The 20092-nt window shown below is 43.4% G+C and overlaps 1 protein-coding gene and 1 long non-coding RNA gene across 4 annotated transcripts in view; one reads left to right on the forward strand and one right to left on the reverse strand.

Moving 5' to 3' along the window:
- Positions 1-280: 280 nt before the first annotated feature.
- On the reverse strand, positions 281-7869 carry LOC141938180 (uncharacterized). Its single transcript, XR_012627193.1, has 3 exons — positions 7825-7869; positions 1739-1906; positions 281-361 (listed from the first exon to the last, which is right to left on the reverse strand). It is a non-coding gene; the product is annotated as an uncharacterized LOC141938180 (long non-coding RNA).
- SLC44A1 (solute carrier family 44 member 1) overlaps positions 6519-20092 on the forward strand; it is a 76227-nt gene continuing 62653 nt past the window's right edge. For all 3 annotated transcript variants that reach the window (XM_074856800.1, XM_074856801.1, XM_074856805.1), the window contains exon 1: positions 6519-6729. In XM_074856800.1, the coding sequence (XP_074712901.1) occupies positions 6703-6729 (27 nt within the window). In that variant the 5' untranslated portion in view covers positions 6519-6702. The remainder of the gene's footprint in view (positions 6730-20092) is intronic.

Here is a 20092-nt window from a genome sequence, read left to right on the forward strand (position 1 = left end):
TTAAGTCTTGAATCAGCCAATACTCATTAGAGCATGGTTTCTTCACCAGGAGAATGGGAGCATTATATTCAGATTGACACTCCCTTAATAGTCCATATTTCATAAAATTTTCTATCACGGGTTCAAGTCCTTTCCTTGCTTCCAATTTTATAGAATATTGTTTTCATCTTACTGGTTAGACTCCTGACTTTAACTCAGTCTTCACTGGTTCAGCTAATTTGACTGACCTGGTACTTCAGATGCCTGTACAAGGGGACCTCTTCAGGTATCTTCGGAATTTCTTCTGCTGTTCCCTGCTGTAACAGAAAAACTTGCGTCTCCAGTGCCTTTTCTTCAGGTATGTGTACATGGATGTGGTTACCTTCAAACATGATTTGAGCATTCAGTTTACTTAACAAATATCTTCCCAATAAAGGCATACAGCAATGAGGTATGTACAAAAATTTGTGCATAAAATTCTGAGATCCATATCCACATTTAATAGGTTGGAAAAATGGCCTAACTTCTCTACCCCCTGTGGCACCAACAATAGATATACTTTGTTTACTCAATCTACCCTTATATGGGGTTAAAGCTGAACATGCTGCACCAGTGTCAACTAAAAATTCTACTTTCTCATTCCCCAACTTCAGGGTAACCAGGGGTTCTGCTGGGAAGACTTACAAGTCATCCCCCGGACCCCGTCAGTTGAAATCCTTGTCTAAAGTCAACAATTCTGTTAGTTTAGGATTTTCATTAATCCTAGGGAGTCTCGTCTGCGATCTATGTTGCGGACACTCCCTTTTCCAATGTCCCTTTTGTTTGAAAATTGCACATTGATCTTTTTCAAGAGGAGCAAAAGGGCACTTATTTCTCCCCATTTGATTCTGATTTGCTTCTAGGCTCCCAAATCTGCTACCAAGAAAGGAACTTTTGCCCCTACCGGCTCTGCAGCAGGCCTTACTGCCTGTCTTAAAGGTACCTGCAGCACAGCTCCTCCTCATCTAGTACAATGGTTACAGGACTATAATTTTCACTCCCAGATGCTCTCTCTGGTTCCCTGCTAGGCTCTCCCTCTTCCCTCGCTTCCACATCTTCATCCTGAACATCAGGTGGCCGCCGTGGGGCCGGCGGTCCCTGTAGGGCTACTAGTAACTGAACATCCTCCTCTTTCTCAGTATTCTTATACTTATTGTACTGTTACAAGCCAAGCAGCACCGCTTTAACATTTTTGATTTTCGATTTTCATGATCCAAATTCAATACATTCATATAATTAACCGTTAATCCACAATCCTTTCCACCAGTATAGTCATTTCTGAGAGTAAAGAACAAATCAACATATGGTATTTCATCCCATTTCCCATCCCGTCTACAGAACAACATTAACTGCAATATTGTGTTATATTTCAATGTTCCATCCTTTGGCCGTTCTTCCTGATTGTCTAATATACACATCAGCCACCAATGATTACAATATTCAACCAACATTTTCCAAGTTAACGGACCGCCTCCAAACTTTTGCTAGAGTTTCAATATACAACCTAAAGGAGAGGCTCTTACAGTGTCTCCTTCAGATGACATTGAATTTCCCATTACCCTCATGTCTACCTGCTCTGGTTGTCACCATACAAACGCAGGAGAACACTCACCAGCTGCAACCAACCTTTATCCACCAACATGTACTTTTCCTAGTATGATTTACTTGGAAATTCCTTTTATTGAGCAATATCTCAACTTGCTTCCAGTCAAGTACTCACCGTCCCTGCCGGGAAATCACCAGGGAAGTCCCTGGAGAAACCATCTGGTGCGCACTGGAGTTCCGCTCATGATTCCTGGTGGTGGGGAGTGTTGGACGGACTTCAAGTCTCACTATTGGCAGTGTCCCAGACAGCAGAGTCCCATCTGGGTTGCCAGAAAACTGTTACCTGAAATAAAGGCTCTTGAAACCACAAATTAGTTTAGAGAGGAGATACTGCTTTATCCTGGGCAGGGTGAGATGGAAAACATCCACAAATCAAGCATACCAGACCAAAGAACGTCAAAGTATTTATACACTCCAAACTACAAGATTACATATTTTCTATAGCGATTATTGGTTAGGTGCTTATCACTTCTATCCCTTATTGGTTAGTGGGTTTGTTAACTTTCTGCACAAGCTCAAAGGATAAGGGTTTATATTCGGGAAGGGGTCTTAAGCTTATTTCCATAAAACAATTTTAACAAGCTTCCATGTACCAGGATGTTTCTCTTCTTCAAGGACGGTACTTCCTGATTAGAAGTTCCTTATTGTTGATGGTTTGAAGAACAGGCTGGCCTATCTGGTGCGTCAAATTTGTCCTTGTATTTGATGAGAAACACTTGTATGGATAACAATATGTACTAAGTGGCCTTGGGTGCGATGAGAAGCATGCAGTATGAGCAACAGGGGGAGCCTGAAGCCATGATGCAGCACGAGAACTATGACATAGTAGCTATAACAGAAACGTGGTGGGATGCCTCACACAACTGGAGTGCTGCAATCGATGGCTACAAGCTCTTCAGGAGGGATAGGCAGGGAAGGAGAGGTGGTGGAGTGGCCGTATACATAAGAGAATGCTATGAGAGCTCAGAAATCACGTATAGTAATAACGGGGTTGAGAGTGTTTGGATTAGGTTAAGGGCCAATAAAGCAGATCTTGCTGTGGGAGTCTGCTATAGACCTCCCAACCAAAGCAGTGAGGTGGATGAAGCCTTATATGAACAGTTGGGAGAAATCTTGCAGTCACTTGCCATTGTTCTTGTGGGGGACCTTAACCTCCCGGGTGTCTGCTGGGATCACAACACAGCAGAGAGGAAACAATCCAGGAGGTTCCTGGAATGTGTGGAGGAAAACTTCCTCACACAGCTGGTGAGTGAGCTGACCAGGGGAGGTGCCCTCCTGGACCTGCTTCTTGTGAACAGGGAAGAGCTTGTGGGGGAAGTAAAGGTTGGAGGCTGTCTAGGGTGCAGTGATCATGAGATGATTGAGTTTTCATTCCTTGGAGAAACAAAGAGAGGGGTTAGTAAAACTGCCACCTTAGACTTTCGGAGGGCAGACTTTGACCTGTTCAAAACACTGATTGACAAAATCCCTTGGGAGGCTGCCCTGAAGGATATGGGAGTCCAGAAAGGCTGGACATACTTCAAGAGCAAAGTCTTAAAGGCACAGGAGCAGGCTGTTCCCACGTGCTGAAAAACAAGCAGGCGGGGAAGGAGACCGGCCTGGCTAAACAGGGACCTTTGGCTGGATCTCAAGAAGAAAAGGAGAATCTATGACCTTTGGAAGAGGGGCCAGGTCTCTCATGAAGACTATAAAGATGTAGTGAAGCTATGCAGGGAGAGCATTAGGAGAGCCAAAGCGCACCTAGAGCTCAACTTGGCTACAGCTGTTAAGGATAATAAAAAATGTTTCTATAAGTTTGTTAACAGCAAAAGGAGGATTAGGGAAAATCTCCATCCTTTATTGGATGCAGAGGCAAACATGGTAACTAAGGATGAGGAAAAGGCTGAGGTGGTCAACGCCTACTTTGCCTCAGTCTTTAGCAGTGGAACTGGCTGTTCCTGGACACCCAGCCTCATGAGCTGGGAGATGGGGAGGGGAAGCAGAATGAGGTCAGCACAATTAAAAAGGAGGTGGTCAGAGACCTGCTATAGCACTTGAATGTGCACAAATATGCGGGACCAGATGGGTTACACCCAAGGGTGCTGAAAGAGTTGGCAGATGTGTTCACCAAGCCGCTTTCCATGATTTACCTGAAGTCATGGCTAACTGGGGAGGTCCCACTGGACTGGAGGGTGGCAAATGTGACACCCATCTACAAGAGAGGCAGAAAGGAGGATCCGGAAGACTATAGACCTGTCAGTCTGACCTCGGTACCAGGGAAGGTCATGGAGCAGATCATCTTGAGTGCCATTACAAGTCATATAATGGACAACCAGGGGATCAGGCCTAGTCAGCATGGGTTTATGAAAGGCAGGTCCTGCCTGACAAACCTGATCTCCTTCTATGACAAGACGACCCGACTATTGGCTGAGGGAAAAGATGTGGATATTGTCTACCTGGATTTTCGAAAAGCATTCGACACAGTTCCCCATAGAATTCTCATAGAAAAACTGGCTGCTCATGGCCTGGATGAGCGAACGGTCTGCTGGGTCAAGCACTGGCTGGCTGGATGGTCCCAGAGAGTGGTGGTCAATGGAGTTAAATCCAGCTGGTGGCCAGTCACAAGTGGTGTTCCTCAGGGCTTGGTTTTGGGACCACTTCTGTTCAACATCTTTATTGATGATCTTGATAAGGACATAGAGTGTATCATCAGTAAGTTCGCAGATGACACCAAGTTAAGCGGGAGTGTCGATCTGCGAAAAGATAGGGAGGCTCTACAGAGAGACTTGGATAGATTGGATCGGTGGGCCAACGTTAACGGGATGAGCTTCAACAAGGCCAGGTCCTGCACTTGGGCCACAACAACCCCATGCACTGCTACAGGCTTGGGGAGGTGTGGCCAGAGAGCTGTGTGGAAGAAAAGGATCTGGGGGTTCTAATTGACAAGCAGCTGAACATGAGCCAGCAGTGTGCCCAGGTGGCCAAGAAAGCCAACGGCATCCTGGCTTGTATTAGAAATAGTGTGACCAGCAGAAGTAGGGAGGTGATAGTCCCCCCGTACTCTGCACTGGTGAGGCCACACCTGGACTACTGTGTCCAGTTTTGGGCACCTCAATACGAGAGAGATATCGAGGTGCTGGAGCGAGTGCAGAGGAGGGCAACAAAGCTGGTGAAGGGTCTGGAGAACAAATCCTACGAGGAGCGATTGAAGGAGCTGGGACTGTTTAGTTTGAGGAGGAGAAGGCTGAGGGGAGACCTCATCACTCTCTACAGCTACCTGAAAGGACATTGTAGAGAGTTTGGTGCTGGTCTCTTCTCACAGGTAATTAGTGACAGAACAAGGGGGAACGGCTTTAAACTCCAACAGGGGAGGTTTAGACTGCACATTAGGAAAAAATTTTTCACAGAAAGAGTGGTCAGACAGTGGAATAGGCTGCGCAGGGAGGTGGTGGAGTCACCATCCCTGGATGTGTTTAAGGGTGGTTTAGATGAGATGTTGGGGGATATGGTGTAGGGGAGAACTTGTAGAGTAGGGCTGATGGTTGGACTCAATGATCCCAAGGGCCTTTTCCAGCCCGAATGATTCTGTGATTCTATTTGTGGGGCCTGCAACGTGAGATGAGAAACAGTTTTGTGGCCTACGATTTCCAGCAAACAATACATTCTTTCCCATGGGTAGCAAGCCCACACAGTTTAAGCAACTCTGAACACGGCCTCTTGTTCAGGGTAACAATTTTGCCTGTCAGAGGATCATTTTAAACTTAACTTATGGTGATGTTATTTCTAATCGTGGATATTCTACTTTATTCATAGAATTAAACTTGCTACAGTGTTAAAATCCAGGAAAAAACCCCAAAAACTTAAGACTATCACTCAATATGTTTAGGCCACATTGAAACACAACTGCTGGGCCAGTAAACTTACCTTCAGAGAGACTGCCAGTTTCCAAACGAAACATTCTGAGAAAAACTGTCGCCTTTGTTGCCATTAAAAATTGTAAGATGCAGCCATGGAATGACTTGACTAGTTCAGAAGCTGAGACATTTGTTGCTACCTGCATGGCTTAGGAACATGGTCCAGCCTGCAGTTCCAAGACTGAACTTGTATCAGCTAACTACACAGCAAACATCATCCTGATGTAGTTTATGAAACCAGTTTTTTGTGGTTACTGAGGCCCATGCCTCAGAAGAATGACACCTGCCTTTCTGTCTCTGGGAAGGCTAAAAATCTTGCCAAAACCAGCTGCAAAAATATGTCAATCAGGTGTGAATTCAGGGGACAGATTCTTGTCTTTTGCAGTCACTCGGGGCTACTATTTCAGATGACTGGGTACTCTGCACGTTGCACCAATGACAAGAGCTAGTCTGGAGAATGGGACAAACCACACTGATGGCAGCATAACACACAGGCCCGCTGGGCTGTGGATTTCTCAAGCGTCTCCCACCAGCGAGCAAATGCACCTCAAATCCCCTCTCGTGCCTACAAGGACACACAAGCAGCTCTCTTCTCCCTTTCAGAGGTATCAACCACTCGGACACCACCCTGACCAGAGCACAGCTGTCCCCCATGCTGTCCCCGCTCTGGGCAGCGCCCCCTCCTCCGGGGGGGGTCGAGAGGAAAAAGAGGCAGGAACGTTTGACCATGTCCGGCTCCGCAAAGGCGGGAGCCAGGGCCTCACAACAGGGCAGGGCAGGGCCTGCCACCAGCCCTGCCGTGGCCTCGCCTTGGAGACTGCACAAAAGCGATTGCGCCACTGGAAGCGACGCGCGGGGCGGGTTCAGGCGGGGGCGGCGCCACCCGGCCGCGCAGGTACCCCCCGCGCTGCAGTACCCTGGCCCCGCCCCGAAGGCCCCGCCCCCGGGCCCGCCCGCTTCCCCTCAGCCGCGGCCGCCGCCGCTGCCGCGGGGGGAGGATGAGGGGGCGCCGCGGCGGGGCTGGTGTTGCAGCCGCGCTCGCCTGATCGGGCCCGGCGGTCCTTTGCGCCGCCTCGCACCTCGCCACCTCCCCGGGGCGTGCTGTCGCGGCGAGTGGCCGCCCAGCGCTTGCCCGCCGCCGCCTGGCGCCTAGCGGGCACCGCCAGGGCAGAGACTCGCGGACGCCATGAGCTGCTGCAGCTCCGCCGCGCAGGTGAGCGGCCCGCGCTCGCCGCCGCGCCCTGCTGCCTCCCCCTCACCTCCCCTCCCCTGCGGCCCCCAGCTGCCGGGCCCTGTGACACCAGCCTGCAGGCCTACTGTCCCCCACGGCTGTGCCCCTCCTCTCCTGGTCTCCAGGTCTGCCTCTCGTGTTGTCCCGTGGCTGTGCACCTGCTTGTTCCCCCATAGCCGTGCTCTCTGGTGGCCGTGCATCCCCTTTTGCTCCTTGTAGCCCAGCTCTCCCATGGCTGTGTACTACTTTGCTCCTTCCCACCACTGTAGCCCCGCTGTCCTATGGTCGTGCTTCCCCTTGCTACACCTGTAGCACCTTTCTCACATGGCTGCATGCTCGCTTGCATCACCTGTAACCATACTCTTCCCATGCCTGTGAACCCCCTTCTCTCCCCTCCCTAGTCCTGCTCTCTTATGGTTGTGAGTCCCTTTACACCCTCCCCAAGCCTTGATGCACATAACTGCAGAATTTCGCTGCCCTCTTTAGTACTGCTCTTCCTCCTTAAGGCTGTGCAACCCCTTCTTCACCCCCCCCATAGCCTTGCTCCCACCATGCTATGCACTTTCATCCTCTGCGTTGCTCTGCACACTGTTCTGTGCTCTGCTTCCCGTCGGGATCAGCATTATCTTGCCCCTTCTTCCCTCAGCCCAGCTATGGCTTTGCAATCTTTGCCATACCCTGCTCCAGATCCCTGTCACAGCTCTCCCCTGCCATCCCCATATTGCCTCACACCCCTGTCCTACGGCTCTGCACTTCCTCCTTCCCTCTGCCATGCCTCTATGCACTCCCTCCCCTTCCCTGCAGCTTTTCCTCTGGGGTCCCTAGTGCCCCACCCCAAAGAGAGGAGCCATCTCATGGGAGGAAACTTGCCATGTCCAGGGCCTCCCCCATGTCCACTGCCTCTGGGAAGCGAGACAGTCCTCATCCCAGCCCCCTTCCCCTCTCCGTGGCCAAGGGTTCAGGGTGCCTCCCTGCATCCTTTTCCCTGTGTGTGACTGGCCCCATGCACACCTCTTATTTCCGAGCTCGGTTTTTCTTTCATCCCCCTCCCCCCCCCTTGCTTTGTTTTGCACTTACTGACTCCGGTTTTTTTCCCCCAGAGTGGTGCTGCTAAGCAAGGCACAATCGGGAGCTCCACCCACCCCTCCAGTTTGCTGCTCTGCTTCCCATTTAACTTTCGCTTTGAACGACACGACCAGGGCTATACTTTTTTTTGCTCGGCTCCTTTCTGAAGGCTGTAGGACGAGTATCATGACTAACGCTGTGCCTGTGCTTTGCTTGCTTGTAAATGTTAGTTTCCTTTGGCTGTGTCGCTTGTGGTGACTGAATCCAGCTTCCAGCAGACTGCTTATGTGGGAAAGTCCGTCTCTGCTGTCACAGATGACTCATCACAGAGATGGGTTTTTGTTGTGCATCCGTCCAGGCAGAGGGTTGTGTTTTGCTTTTTGGGGTTTTTTTTGTTTGTTTTTTTTTAATAAGGGCTCTGTCCTTCCGATGCAAAACACTGCAAGGAGAGCTGTCCAGTTGCAATGGGAAACAACCTTTCTGTACAGCAAATGTGCTCTAAAGAGGAAGGCAATCAGCTTTATGGTGCATGAGGAAATGGTTTGAATTTCAGAGAGGGAGATATATGCAAATGTTAGGGAAAGGTTTTTAAATTGTTCGGTCACTGCAGTAGACTGCCAGGGGAGATTGTGGAGTTTGTATTGTTAGAGGTTTGCTAACAAAAAATGTTAGATAAACATCAGTTAGGAGTGGCTTAAGGAAAGCTGATACAGACTTGGAGCACTGAGAGTGAAGTTGATGTTTTGAAGTCTTTTGCAACTTTATTTGCTGTGATTCCTATCCAAATTGCTTTTAATAGGCCCTTTCTAGCTCTTCTGCTAGATTCTGAATTGCTGTTCGCTGTTACGTTCTTTTCTTAAATGAAAATGCAGGCTTATTTGTGGGTAACATTATGCAAAAGAAGAAGAGGATCAGATGGTTTAAATATCTGGCCTGTTCATAGGTTTCAACTAACAGGTTTTGTTTTTCAGCAAAGTTTGTGTTCCACTGTAAAGGGCGCATGATGTTAATATACGCTACTGAACCTTTCATTTGCTTTCCTTACGTGTGGCAAGATATGGTACAGTAATTGAGCTTTGTATCCTGTATATGTAACTGAAGTATAAAGAATGGTTTAATTTCTTAGTCATGACCAATTGTGTGTCGCCCCATGAAACCCAAATCAAAAGCTAGTTGCTGAATATTTTATCAGCAACAGTTTTGTCTGGTACATTGATCGCAGAAACCTTGCTACCACCAATACAGCATTACATTAGAGCTTAATGTCTGTCTTATCCTCCCTTTTATCATTAACAATAAATGTTGTGTTCCTCATAAACCACTGTCTTTATACTTCCCCCTCCATTATTTTCTCTTAAGTTTTCCTTAAGCAGGGATCCATCAGACGTTCCTTCATGTTGCCTCGCTTAGTTTTTTTCTTCTCCCTGTGTAGCTTCATCTTAGCCTTTGACATAGAGTTTCTCCTCTTACCATGAACGCCTCACCCTCTTTCCTTATGACTTTGTTTTTCAAGTTGATTTCTCATTAAATTTATTCTTCAGCTCTCTAGCCTATTTGATCATCATCTGCTAATCCCCATTTCTGTTTCTGAGAGAAATGATTACTTCGGTTTTGATTTTGCCAGTCATCTGATTACTGAATCTCCAAGTCCATTTCTCATGACTGCCACCTCTTCATCTCATTTATGATAATGCACCTACCTGCGACTGGTTTGTTGAACCAGGCAGATTTCTTTGACATCTTATTCCTAACTCTTATTTCATACTCAATTATCCTTTTTTTTTTACCCCCCCCCCGAATGTAAACTTAGCTTTGCAGGCAAATCTAGAGCTCTGCCTTAGGCTTTGTCCTGTATCTCTTCCCCTGCAGAATCTAAAGGTTTCCAGAGAAAAACTGATTAGAATTGGCATGTTTACCTTTGCTCGGCATTCTTGCCTGCTACTTACAGTGATGGATTTGTGTTTTCTGTCTGCTTTTTCTGCCTGTAGCTGCTTAGCCTCACCCCAAAGCCCCATTCATGAATTTTTTTCTGGTTTAATTCAAAATTTCTGCGTTTTACCTCTTGCTGCCATCTTATTCTCTTCCGAATTTTATTCTGAGTTACTATCCTCTATCCTTCAAGCTGACAATCAACTCTAGTCTGTTTCCCTTCTTTTCCAAACTGAAGAGAATAATTTACATTTGTTGTCCTCTTTCTTTGTATGAAATTCATTCCAGTCCAGGTTCTGTGCTCTGCTGAAATTGCCTTCATTAAGATATCTACAGGCTCCTTCTGGCCAAATTGCAAGGATTCCCCTCCTTTCTTACCCTCCTTGATCTCTGCTGCTTTTGATACTATCTGCAATCCTTGAAAAACCACTTGATGTCTTATTCTCCCTGGGCTTCTGTAATACAGTACTCTTGTTCTTCACTGCCTTCTAATCTCTCATTATTATTTCTTCTCTTCTACTACTGTCTGTGCTTGTATTTCCAGTCTTTTTCCCTCTTCTGTTAACTTATCTACTATTCTACCATATTTTTCAACTTGAACTGTTATGAGCGATGTTATCTTAATACAGCCATACCAGACTTTCTTCCAGGTGTGCTCATTCTTTCCTGTTGTTCCAATACTTTTTTACCTGTTGAGACACTTGAATCTGGAATACTTCTTTCCAGTTTTGGGGGTTTTTTTCCATTTTGGTCTTATTCCATGCTCGCATGAAGTTCTTTCACTTCCCCTGGTGTAGTATCTTCTGTGATCTGTACTTGTTCTTTATTGTCACAACCACAGTTCTTGTTTACCTGTTCCTTTTTGGTGTTACAACTGTGTCATCCTCTTCGTTTCTTTAGGGGCTCATACTATTCTCTACTTATTTAGATGGATTCAAGCTGTATTTTTTTGTGATTGCTGTGTCTTGGCTCTCACCATCTTGAAGCTTGAGCTTGTTGGGAAAACCTTAGGCAATGTCAGCTACATCTTACAGTTGTTGTCTTAGAGCAGTCTTCGGTAATTATCACAACCAGATCCTCCTAACACGTCTTTGAACTGTAGTTGTTTGGCGAAAGTGTGCTGACCTATATGAGATGGAAGCCTTGTAAAGGACAGGAGAAAAAAATCCACCTCTGTGTATCTCCGGTCTTGCAGTGCTGTTGGTTGCCAGTACCTTCAGGTAGTTTCAGCCCACTGTCCTCCTTTGCCATATATTTATCATGAGCTTCTCAAGATGGGTGCTTCTGTCTAGGTGCATCTCTTCCATCATGGATCTTCTGTGCGGCAAAGCTTAAAAAGTTTCTACTCCTTTTTGACACAGGTATTTTTTTTGTTTTGCTGTTTTGGAAATAATCTTCCTGAATGTTTGGATCTTTTGAGCAAATGGTGCTTAAGCTATGAGTTGATAGAATAATCAAATTTCTTTCAAATCTTTATTTTCTTTAAAGAAGAGAAATGGAATTTGCAGTTGAGTGCCAATACTTTCTTCCCTTTCTTTTCATTCTTCTTCATCTTCTTCATGATATTTTTTGCTATCTCACAGCATTTGTCCATTATAAAACTGGATTTGCAGGAGATAACTGTTGGAGTTAATTTCTCCTATGTCACTGTAACTGTTAGGCTGTGCAGTAAATCTGTTTGAAGTAATCCATACAGGTTTTGGGGTTTTTTGGTGTATTTTTTTAAGCAAGTGAACTTACTTTAAGTGTAACTTGGATTGTTCCACTCATCTAGTTTATAACACAGCTTCACAAATTTTACATTGTTATATCTGAGGGGACAGAAATTTATACTTCAAAAAGGGAACATGCTGTGGGAGGAAGTGGGCCTTAAACGGCTTTCTCTTGGAGTAGTTGTGATACAGAATCTGTTCTTCCTTCCTGCTCTTCTGCAGTTGAATTGAAGTGGCTGATAGTAGTTAAAAGGCATTTGCTTTGCAAGATGCTGTAGGAAACAAGGCAATTAACTGAGGTCTTCGTGTTGGTGTTGGGACTGGGAAATAAGGTGTGTGTTCGTTTATTTTATCCTTACAGCTTTGTATGTTAGTGGCTTAATCCAAGATATATGTGAGAGAAGCTTGAAATCTTGCTGGAAGATGGAGGCATGACTGGAACAAGCAAAGCTCATGTTATTCTTGGTGCATTTGGTGGTGGCCTTGGTTTTTACAAGACTAAAAGAACTTCCCATTATAAGAGGAGATGAAGACAGGTCATTCATTAACTTTCCGTTGAGCATTTGCTGTCAAAACAACACAGAATAAATGCAGAGTTCCTAACTTTTAAAAAAATTTCATAGTTCTGATGAAACATCTCTTCTGAGCTGTTATGGATGATACAGATCATTAGTTGTAGTTCAGCCATATCTTCAGTTGTCAGAGGTTCTTGTGCAGCCCAATATAGGGGACATCAAAACATGGCCCTTTCATTGTGGGTGTGACTACGATCATGGAAGACAACCAGCTGAATAGCAGTGTGGATGGGCAGAAACAGAATGAGTTGTGAATTCTGCTTCTACGAGCTAGGAAGATTGATTTCCCTTTCAACACATTGACAGTAGATGAAGCTTTCATTCTAGCCTCTGGCAAGCAGATACAGTATGAAGGATGAAGCAGGATCCAAGAACAGTGTTAATGAGTCAGGCATCTCATGAAGTTGTTGACTACTTTTTTGTATTTCTGGTCTGAGAGCTCTGTTCATTTGCTGTGAAGTGTGAGGTGTCCTTTTACAAATGCTGTCACAAGCAACTGCACAACCTGTGCAAATAATTCCTTTTGATCTTAATGTAGAAATAAATATTTCAACTACATAGATACTTTTAAGTACTCTTTCAAATTCATTGATATTTTTTCACTGAGGACTAGCTCCTTCTGAACTTTACATTATCTTTCAGTTGTGTCACATCTTGAAAGTTTTAAGTAGTACATTATTTCCTTTGTCAGGTAACTCAAAGATTGACTTTTTTTTTTTTTAAAGCACTTCAAGAAGTGATAGTTTGGATTAAGAACAAGTAAGGGACATTGCATCCCTACAAGACATTTTTTTGATAAAGTGGCAACAGTTTGGGGAAAGATTGATTATCTTGCATTGTTAAAAGTAAATGGTAAATCCAAAGCTTATGTTATTGTAATCTAATTGACATTTAGAATGCTGTCAGCCATCAGACTTTTAGGTTAGTAATTGTGAGGGTATAGTCAGTATTATTCACCTGACTGCTTTTATTTTCATTGTGAAGAAATGACAATTTGTTATGTAGTGAAGTTGTTAACTGTCTTTATGCTGTTGTCTCTAAAGGTGAGCTTTGCACTAACTATGCATGCTTTTTTTTCATTTGGTCTGACTATTTTTGTCCCTTTGAACTTACCTCATGGTTTCTTTTGTGAAAATCAAAACTTGCAAACCAACTTGACAGAAATTCTGTCTTTGTTATTTTGTATTTGAATCTTTGATACTTGAAGGAGCTGTTGGAAAGCTGTGTGAATCTTACGCTTTGTTTCTAAAAAATGGTTATGCAGAGTGTTGCTAGGTGACTTCTACCCACTGACTAAACTTGATTGCTAATTTTTACCTCTATTTGATGAAACTATACTGAGAGACTTTTTGTGTAGAAGATTTAGAGAACTGGTCTGTGTTGGTGAATATATAATAGGAGTCTTTTGAGTCTTCCAGCTACTTTAAAGTTTCACAGATTTATGAATTAAATAAATTTTATTGCATTGATTGGCCTCCTGTCCCTAGGCTCCCTCTTTTTGCTGGTTGGGTTTTTTTTCAATCTTCAAGGTAAGGAAATTTTCTTCTGTGGAATGAAAGTGTACAATTGTGTGACAACAGCCTCAAGAACATCTGTATACATATTTAAGAAGAGAAAAGGGTCAACTTCATTTTGAAGTTCAGCTTTACAGTCCTAAGATTAATTTTCTCCCCTTCAATACGATTTTGACACCCAGTGTGCAATGCACTGCAAGTATAGGAGATGATTGCAGTATATAGGAAGTCTGAAATTTCATATTGCATTTTCTAGATGTTGCTATTTTAACCAGTAATATTGCTAGAATATGGTGGAGGGCCATGCTGAACAGACCATGGTGACTTGTGCCTGATGTCATCAATAAATGTGATGTAGTTAAGCAGCTGTTTACAGCAGAAATGAACTCTGTCCTGTTTTGTTTTGTTTTAAATTGAAACCACTCTTGCTGCTCTCCAGATACATTATTTGACTGAGGAAGAGCATGTTGTATACATGTCCGTAGAAACAAACCAGGAAACTCATTGGAGTATGTTGTTCAAGGTCATGGTAACCCTGTCCTGGGAATGTGTTGTCAGACTTCCCCTAGTTTGCTATGAAAACCTGCAAAATAATTGCCTACTTACAAAGAAGTATGCTTATGTAATAAGATAAGGGCTTGACACTTCCCTTTCTATTCTTCTCCTGTCCTTTCTTCCATAAATCAGCTAGAGCCTTCTTAGTGTTGGTTCCTGTTAATCTAATATGGTTTCAACATCCTCAAGCACTGCTCTCTTACTGTAATCCTGAGTGGTTTTCTTTCTTGTTATGCCAGAATTCTGGACCTGTAAGTCAGGATTTTGTATTTAAGCAGGTATGTAAGCTCTTCTCACCCCCCACAAATGTAAGCTTAAAGCTTTTCTGATCTTTGTTAGAGGAAATGGGGAAAAAATGTTCTGGTAAGTTTTTATTATGCGATGACATCCTTTAAATGTAACTGAATTTGGCTATTGACTTCTCAGTTTCCAACACAGGTCTTTTGTCTTTCATACACAGTGACATGGAGGAATGCACATGGCCAATGTATGCAACAGTTAGTTCATAGTCTTGTGCCACAAGGACTATGTTTGTGTTGACATGTGCAAATACAAGCCTCTAACCTCACAGAACCCTCCACCAGTCCTTTGCCTTTGAAAGGTAGGAAGTTCTGCAAGGTTGTAAATGCAATACACAAATAGATAATTTTAAATTGACAAACTCATTTGAATGTAGGATGCAGTTAGAAAGAATACTTAGCAAACTGCTATGAATGTCTCTAGTAAGCGGCTACATTGTTATTTTTCACAGCAGTACTGTGCAGGCCATGAGCTATTGAAGAGCTGTGATTTTTTTGGTCTTGAATTCTGGCTTTAGACACTATAAAAGAGTGAAAAAATTCTTTTGGAGAAAATTACTCATCACACAGGAAGAGAGTGCAAAGAATGGGGCCAGCATTTTCTATGGAATGTCCTTCATCTTCTGTGGAGACCACTAACTGGGGGAGTTCTACTCGTTTTTTTTTTTTTTCTTCTCCTAATGTCATGTGATAAAGCTAACACATTTGGAAGCAAAGTGTGTATTGTAGTTGGACAGTGTTTTGCTCTCGTCCCAAAAACTGGATTCTTCACCTGGTGTGCAAAGAACCAATTAACACACAGAGTGAAGACAGTTGTATTTATTACGTGGATGTGCATGCACAGGTGCCTGTCCCCAAAACTACGATTATTTATACACACAATCTTTACATATTCAATACACTGATACATATCTACTATGCGAATGGTCATAATCTCTACGTTTAGCATGTAAATTAGCATGCATGCATGCCTAGTTTGCCTTCTCTGCCGCCATCTTTTGAGTTTTACAGTAGGTGGTCTGAGTGGGTGGTCGCGATCTCCCCCTGCTGGAATTACTTTTAACATAGTCTACTCCTAATTTGGGAGACACGGCGGTTCATCGCAATTCGTTGTCTTGACTTCCCATTAATCTTACCTAGGCTTCTGCTTTTTGTCACGCGTAAACAATAGCGCATTGTTTCAAGGTTAATAATTTATTTCTACCATTATTCTAATAACTTATTATTTGGTTCTACAGTGTGATACTGGTTATAAAACAAAACTCTGATTCTGAGCTGCAGATCATATGAAAACTTTTTTGTCTTTTATCCTTTTACATTACTAGTCCAAAGTTTGAAAATATTTTGTAATTTGGGACTTGCAGTCTACTAAGAATAAAATCTGAGTATCTGTTAAACAGGTTGATGTATAATTAGAAAATTCAGTGTGATTAAGTAACTTGATAGGTACAAAATATCTTCAAAAGTGAACGGTTGGGTTTGGTTTTTCTTTTTGGTTTTTTATGACTGCTTTTTATTAAGGGTTAAGAACCACCAAAGAAGTACCAAACATGCATTGAAATGGATATTTTAATCCCCTGAAAAATATTACTGTGATATTTATAAAGTGTCCTTATTTATTGCTGCTTTCAAGTAAGTACTTAGCTTGTAATGAAGAAAAGAAACAGTAACTTGTCATGGTTTGAGCCTGATGGGCTACTGAGCACCACACAGCTGCTAGCTCACCCTCTTCCTCTCAGGAATGGGAAGGAAAAAATAAAGGGCTGGGGAATTGAGATAAGGACAGGAAGGAGTAACTCACCAAATATGGGGCAAAAGACAAACTCGTTAGGGGAAGACAAAGAACATCAATTTGATTCAAACACTAACAACAACAACAGTACTTAATAGAGTGGGACAGTGAGAAGCATTAGCCCATCTTAAAAACACCTTCCCCCCACCTCTCCCTCCTGCCCCAGGCTCAGTTTTTGTTTCCAGTCTCTCTACCTCCTCACCCCACAGTGGTGCAAGGGGCAGGGGATGGGGGTATGTTATCAGTCTGCCACTCCCTCCTCCTCAGGAGGACTCCTTGCATTCTCCCTTGCTCCAGTGTGGTTCCACTCTCATAAAGATGGTCCTCCATGAACCTCCATTGTTGTGAGTTCTTCCCATGGGCCACAGCTGTTCCTGTGCTGCTCTGTCATGGGTCACCCCTGCATACTGCAGTCCTCCCAGCGCTGAATGACAATAGCAGGGGCTGCTTCTTCCCTCAAAGTTGCAGCATCCTTCAGATGCAGCTGCCTGCCTCAGTGTGGGGTCATCCACAGGCTGCAGGTCAGCATCTGCTCCACTGGTGACCTCCATAGGTGGCAGGAGGGGTGGCCCTGCTGTCTCTCCGTGGGATACAGAGGGGGGTTTCTTCTCCAGTGCACTTCTCCCCTGACTTGTGGAAAACAGACTCTACAACTCAGAGTTATAAAGCAGGTGTGTTTACTCCGGTGCCAGGGTGCAAGGGGATTTCTCCACAAAGCTTGCACACCCACCACACATTTTACCAGAAACTTATAGAGTGTGGATATACATATTCATTGGATTGCATAACACAAATATACATATGCATGAGTAAGGCTGGGTTAGTTCAAAAGGCTGGTGTCAGCAGTTTGTTATCCTTGCGCCTGCGCGTTGCCTCCTGGTGGTCGTCTTCGGGGGTCTTCGGGAGGAAGGCTTGTCTTTCTTACCTTGTACTTTTCCCTGGAGCATGCGCATATTCTCTTGGCCAATTTCTTGAATATCAAGAGTGTTTTTCAGCTGGTTTACTCATTCTATCTTATCTAAGAGAACCAATGGAACTTCTACCATCCGTATATGGCTATCTTTACTCATTACCAAGACCCAACTACTTAGAGCACATCTGTTTCCCAAGGACAAAAACATGATACTTTGCTGAACACTGCAGTTCTTGGTAGATTTTCACAGTAAACTGCTTTGTTTTGATGAACACAGTAGTCCTTGGTAAAATTCCACAGAACGGTCTGGGCAAGCAGGAATCTTAGCAATATTCAAAAATACTATAAGTAATACTATAAGTTGCTGTAAGTAAATAAGTTGCTAAGCAGTTTGCTATAAGTAAATAAGTCTCAAAACAAGTAATCATTTCTCTGTATCACCCCTTTCCTCTTGCTTTCTTCTGCTGACCTCAATGTTCACACAGATGTTCTCACAACTCCTCCTCCCAGGTTCCCCTTCTTAAATACGTTATTGCAGAGGGATGGCCACCATCCCTAATTGCCTTGGCCTTGGCCAGAGGCAGGTCCGACTTGGAGCTGGGGGAGCTTCAAGAAGCTTCTCACAGGGGCCACTGCTGTAGTCCCCTTCCCCACTACCAAAAACCCCTGCCACATAAACCCAGCATATTACTAAATACTTCTGAGGATTAAAAACTGGCCTTTTATTTGCAGATGACCTTATTTCTAAAATTTCAAAACCTCAGCAAGTGTGCTGATCTTTTCAGCTCTTTATTTAATCAGCTGTGTTATGTTTCAAGATAAATATTTAAGTTGTAGACTGAGGTGGAAGCATTGTAATAAAGCAGTTTTAGAAGTGATGTTTAGTAGGAGTTGACTAGAAAGATGAGTGGAAAATGGTATACAACACAGCATATATGAGATTCATAAGTGAAGTCTCCACGTATGAGTTTTCAGGGTAAACATTTTTATATTACACCATCGGTAATGTTGTAAGTGCTGTCTTATGTGCTCTTAATTTTGTTTACATTATGTTGAAAACTTGTAAATGCTGTGTGTAGAGTATGAGAACATCAGTGCAGTAGCAGGTGTGAACACAGGGAATTGGTTACACGCTTAGTCTCTGAAGACAAGCAAAGTATAAATTCATTACCCTTTGGTGGATAACTTTGAAGCAGTATTACACCATCAGAAAACTTTTCCTAGCAGAAACTCTGAGTTTCATGCTTATAAAGAGCAGACGCATCTTTTCAGTGGACAGGGCGTGGGAGAGCACATGGTGATGTAGTCAAATAAGAACATGGGTGCTTATATGTAAAGTACTGGCATGTGGCTCTCAGTAAAATCCAGAAGCATGATTAACATCTGCTTTGCAGTACACTGAAAACTAAAGCATTTTGGAATGAGATTGAAACAGAAATTCCACAAAACCAGGCATTAGACACCATTGTGATTTGCATGTTCTGTGAAGTAGTCCCTTTTGCTCAGAGGCATTTGGGTTTGTTATCCAGTGGATGGTGTCTTGATGAAGAGCACTTGCAGGGAACAGTGTGTATTGTCTTGCACTCTTTCTAGAGACAACTGCCACTTGTAGCTGTAATAGTATTACAGTGACCAGCTCACCTGCTCCTGGAAATAGGAGACATGGCTTTGGTTCTGTTAAGTCTGGGCAAATTCAAGTGTCTGCCTCCCATGAGAATGCTATCATCAGCAGGCTCTTTGGGGTAGGAGCAATACTGCCCTTCCTCAGAGGTAGATCCAGGACAAGTCTACACTAAGAATTTTTTTGGCGTGTTTATGGAGATATTTTTATTGATAGAGCATATTTTATTCTTCCAGGGAACTGGTATAGTTTAGTAGAGTGAAAGTCTGGGTTTGCTGGTGTCTGTTCCTCCTCTAGTAATGGAGGCATACCAATAATTTGCTGTATAATCAATCAGCATGAACCGAAGATAGTTTTAACACTTCAAGACTTTGTGTTGGATGCTTAAACAGAGTGCATTCACCACATGAAGATTTTTATATAGAGAGCTAGTTTACTTGAGCTGCTACTTGTGTTATTAGAAGTGTACATGTGTGGGAAAATGAGTATGACTTTTTTTGGGGTTTAGGTTTTTTGGGCTATTTTAGGAACAGTGTCATCCAATCTTCACAGTAATAGAAGACCCTAGAATAATTATAGACTTCATTCTCCCTAGAGGTAACAAACACAGACCTTCATATTGGCATTGTCAGGGACTGTAGGCTTGTTTATCTGTGAAGGTGTTAGAAAATGTCCACGTGTTTTACTTCCCTCTCAGTATGAATTCCTTTATGCAGTGTATTTAACACGTTAAAAGCTGCCTAATGCTTTTTTTTGAAAATGTGAAACTTGCTAATTTTACATTCTGATATTTCATACACTTGTTCAAATCAGTCATTATCTACTAAGTTGTCTGTGTATGCAGGGGAATGCTCTGTTTTTCATTAAGTAGTTCCTGATTCATGTTTATAGTGAAACAAACCTAGTCAACACCTGTAATTTGTATCATGTATGTTTTAACCACTTTGTGGTCAAAATGTAGTTCATATGCAGTATACTGGTCATCTTACCACAGTTTAACATTCATAATGAGATGAATGGCTGGTAATTTAGTTTGATGTCGAAATGACTGCAGCTGCTTATGGAATAGGGGACTTACGTCTTGGTTGTAGGGTTAAGGTTAGAGTGATCTAGAAACATCCTAAACTATTAATGCTTGGGGTCAGGACTCCTTTCCTCTTCCTCTTTAGGCTCTAGAGTTAAGACCTGCTCAGAGGTGGAAGAAGTTTCATTAGGATGATACACAGTGCTGCTAGTTCTTCTCTTAACTGAATAGTGTAGAAAGGCGTGCCATGTCTTGGACAGAAAAATGCAGAAAACAGAAACAGAAAAACTCTCTGATAAACTGAAGAAACTTGTGTTGGAAACATTTTGGTAAACTAGTGAATTAC

The sequence above is a fragment of the Strix uralensis genome, chromosome Z (genome assembly GCF_047716275.1).
Source record: "Strix uralensis isolate ZFMK-TIS-50842 chromosome Z, bStrUra1, whole genome shotgun sequence".
NCBI lineage: Eukaryota > Metazoa > Chordata > Aves > Strigiformes > Strigidae > Strix > Strix uralensis.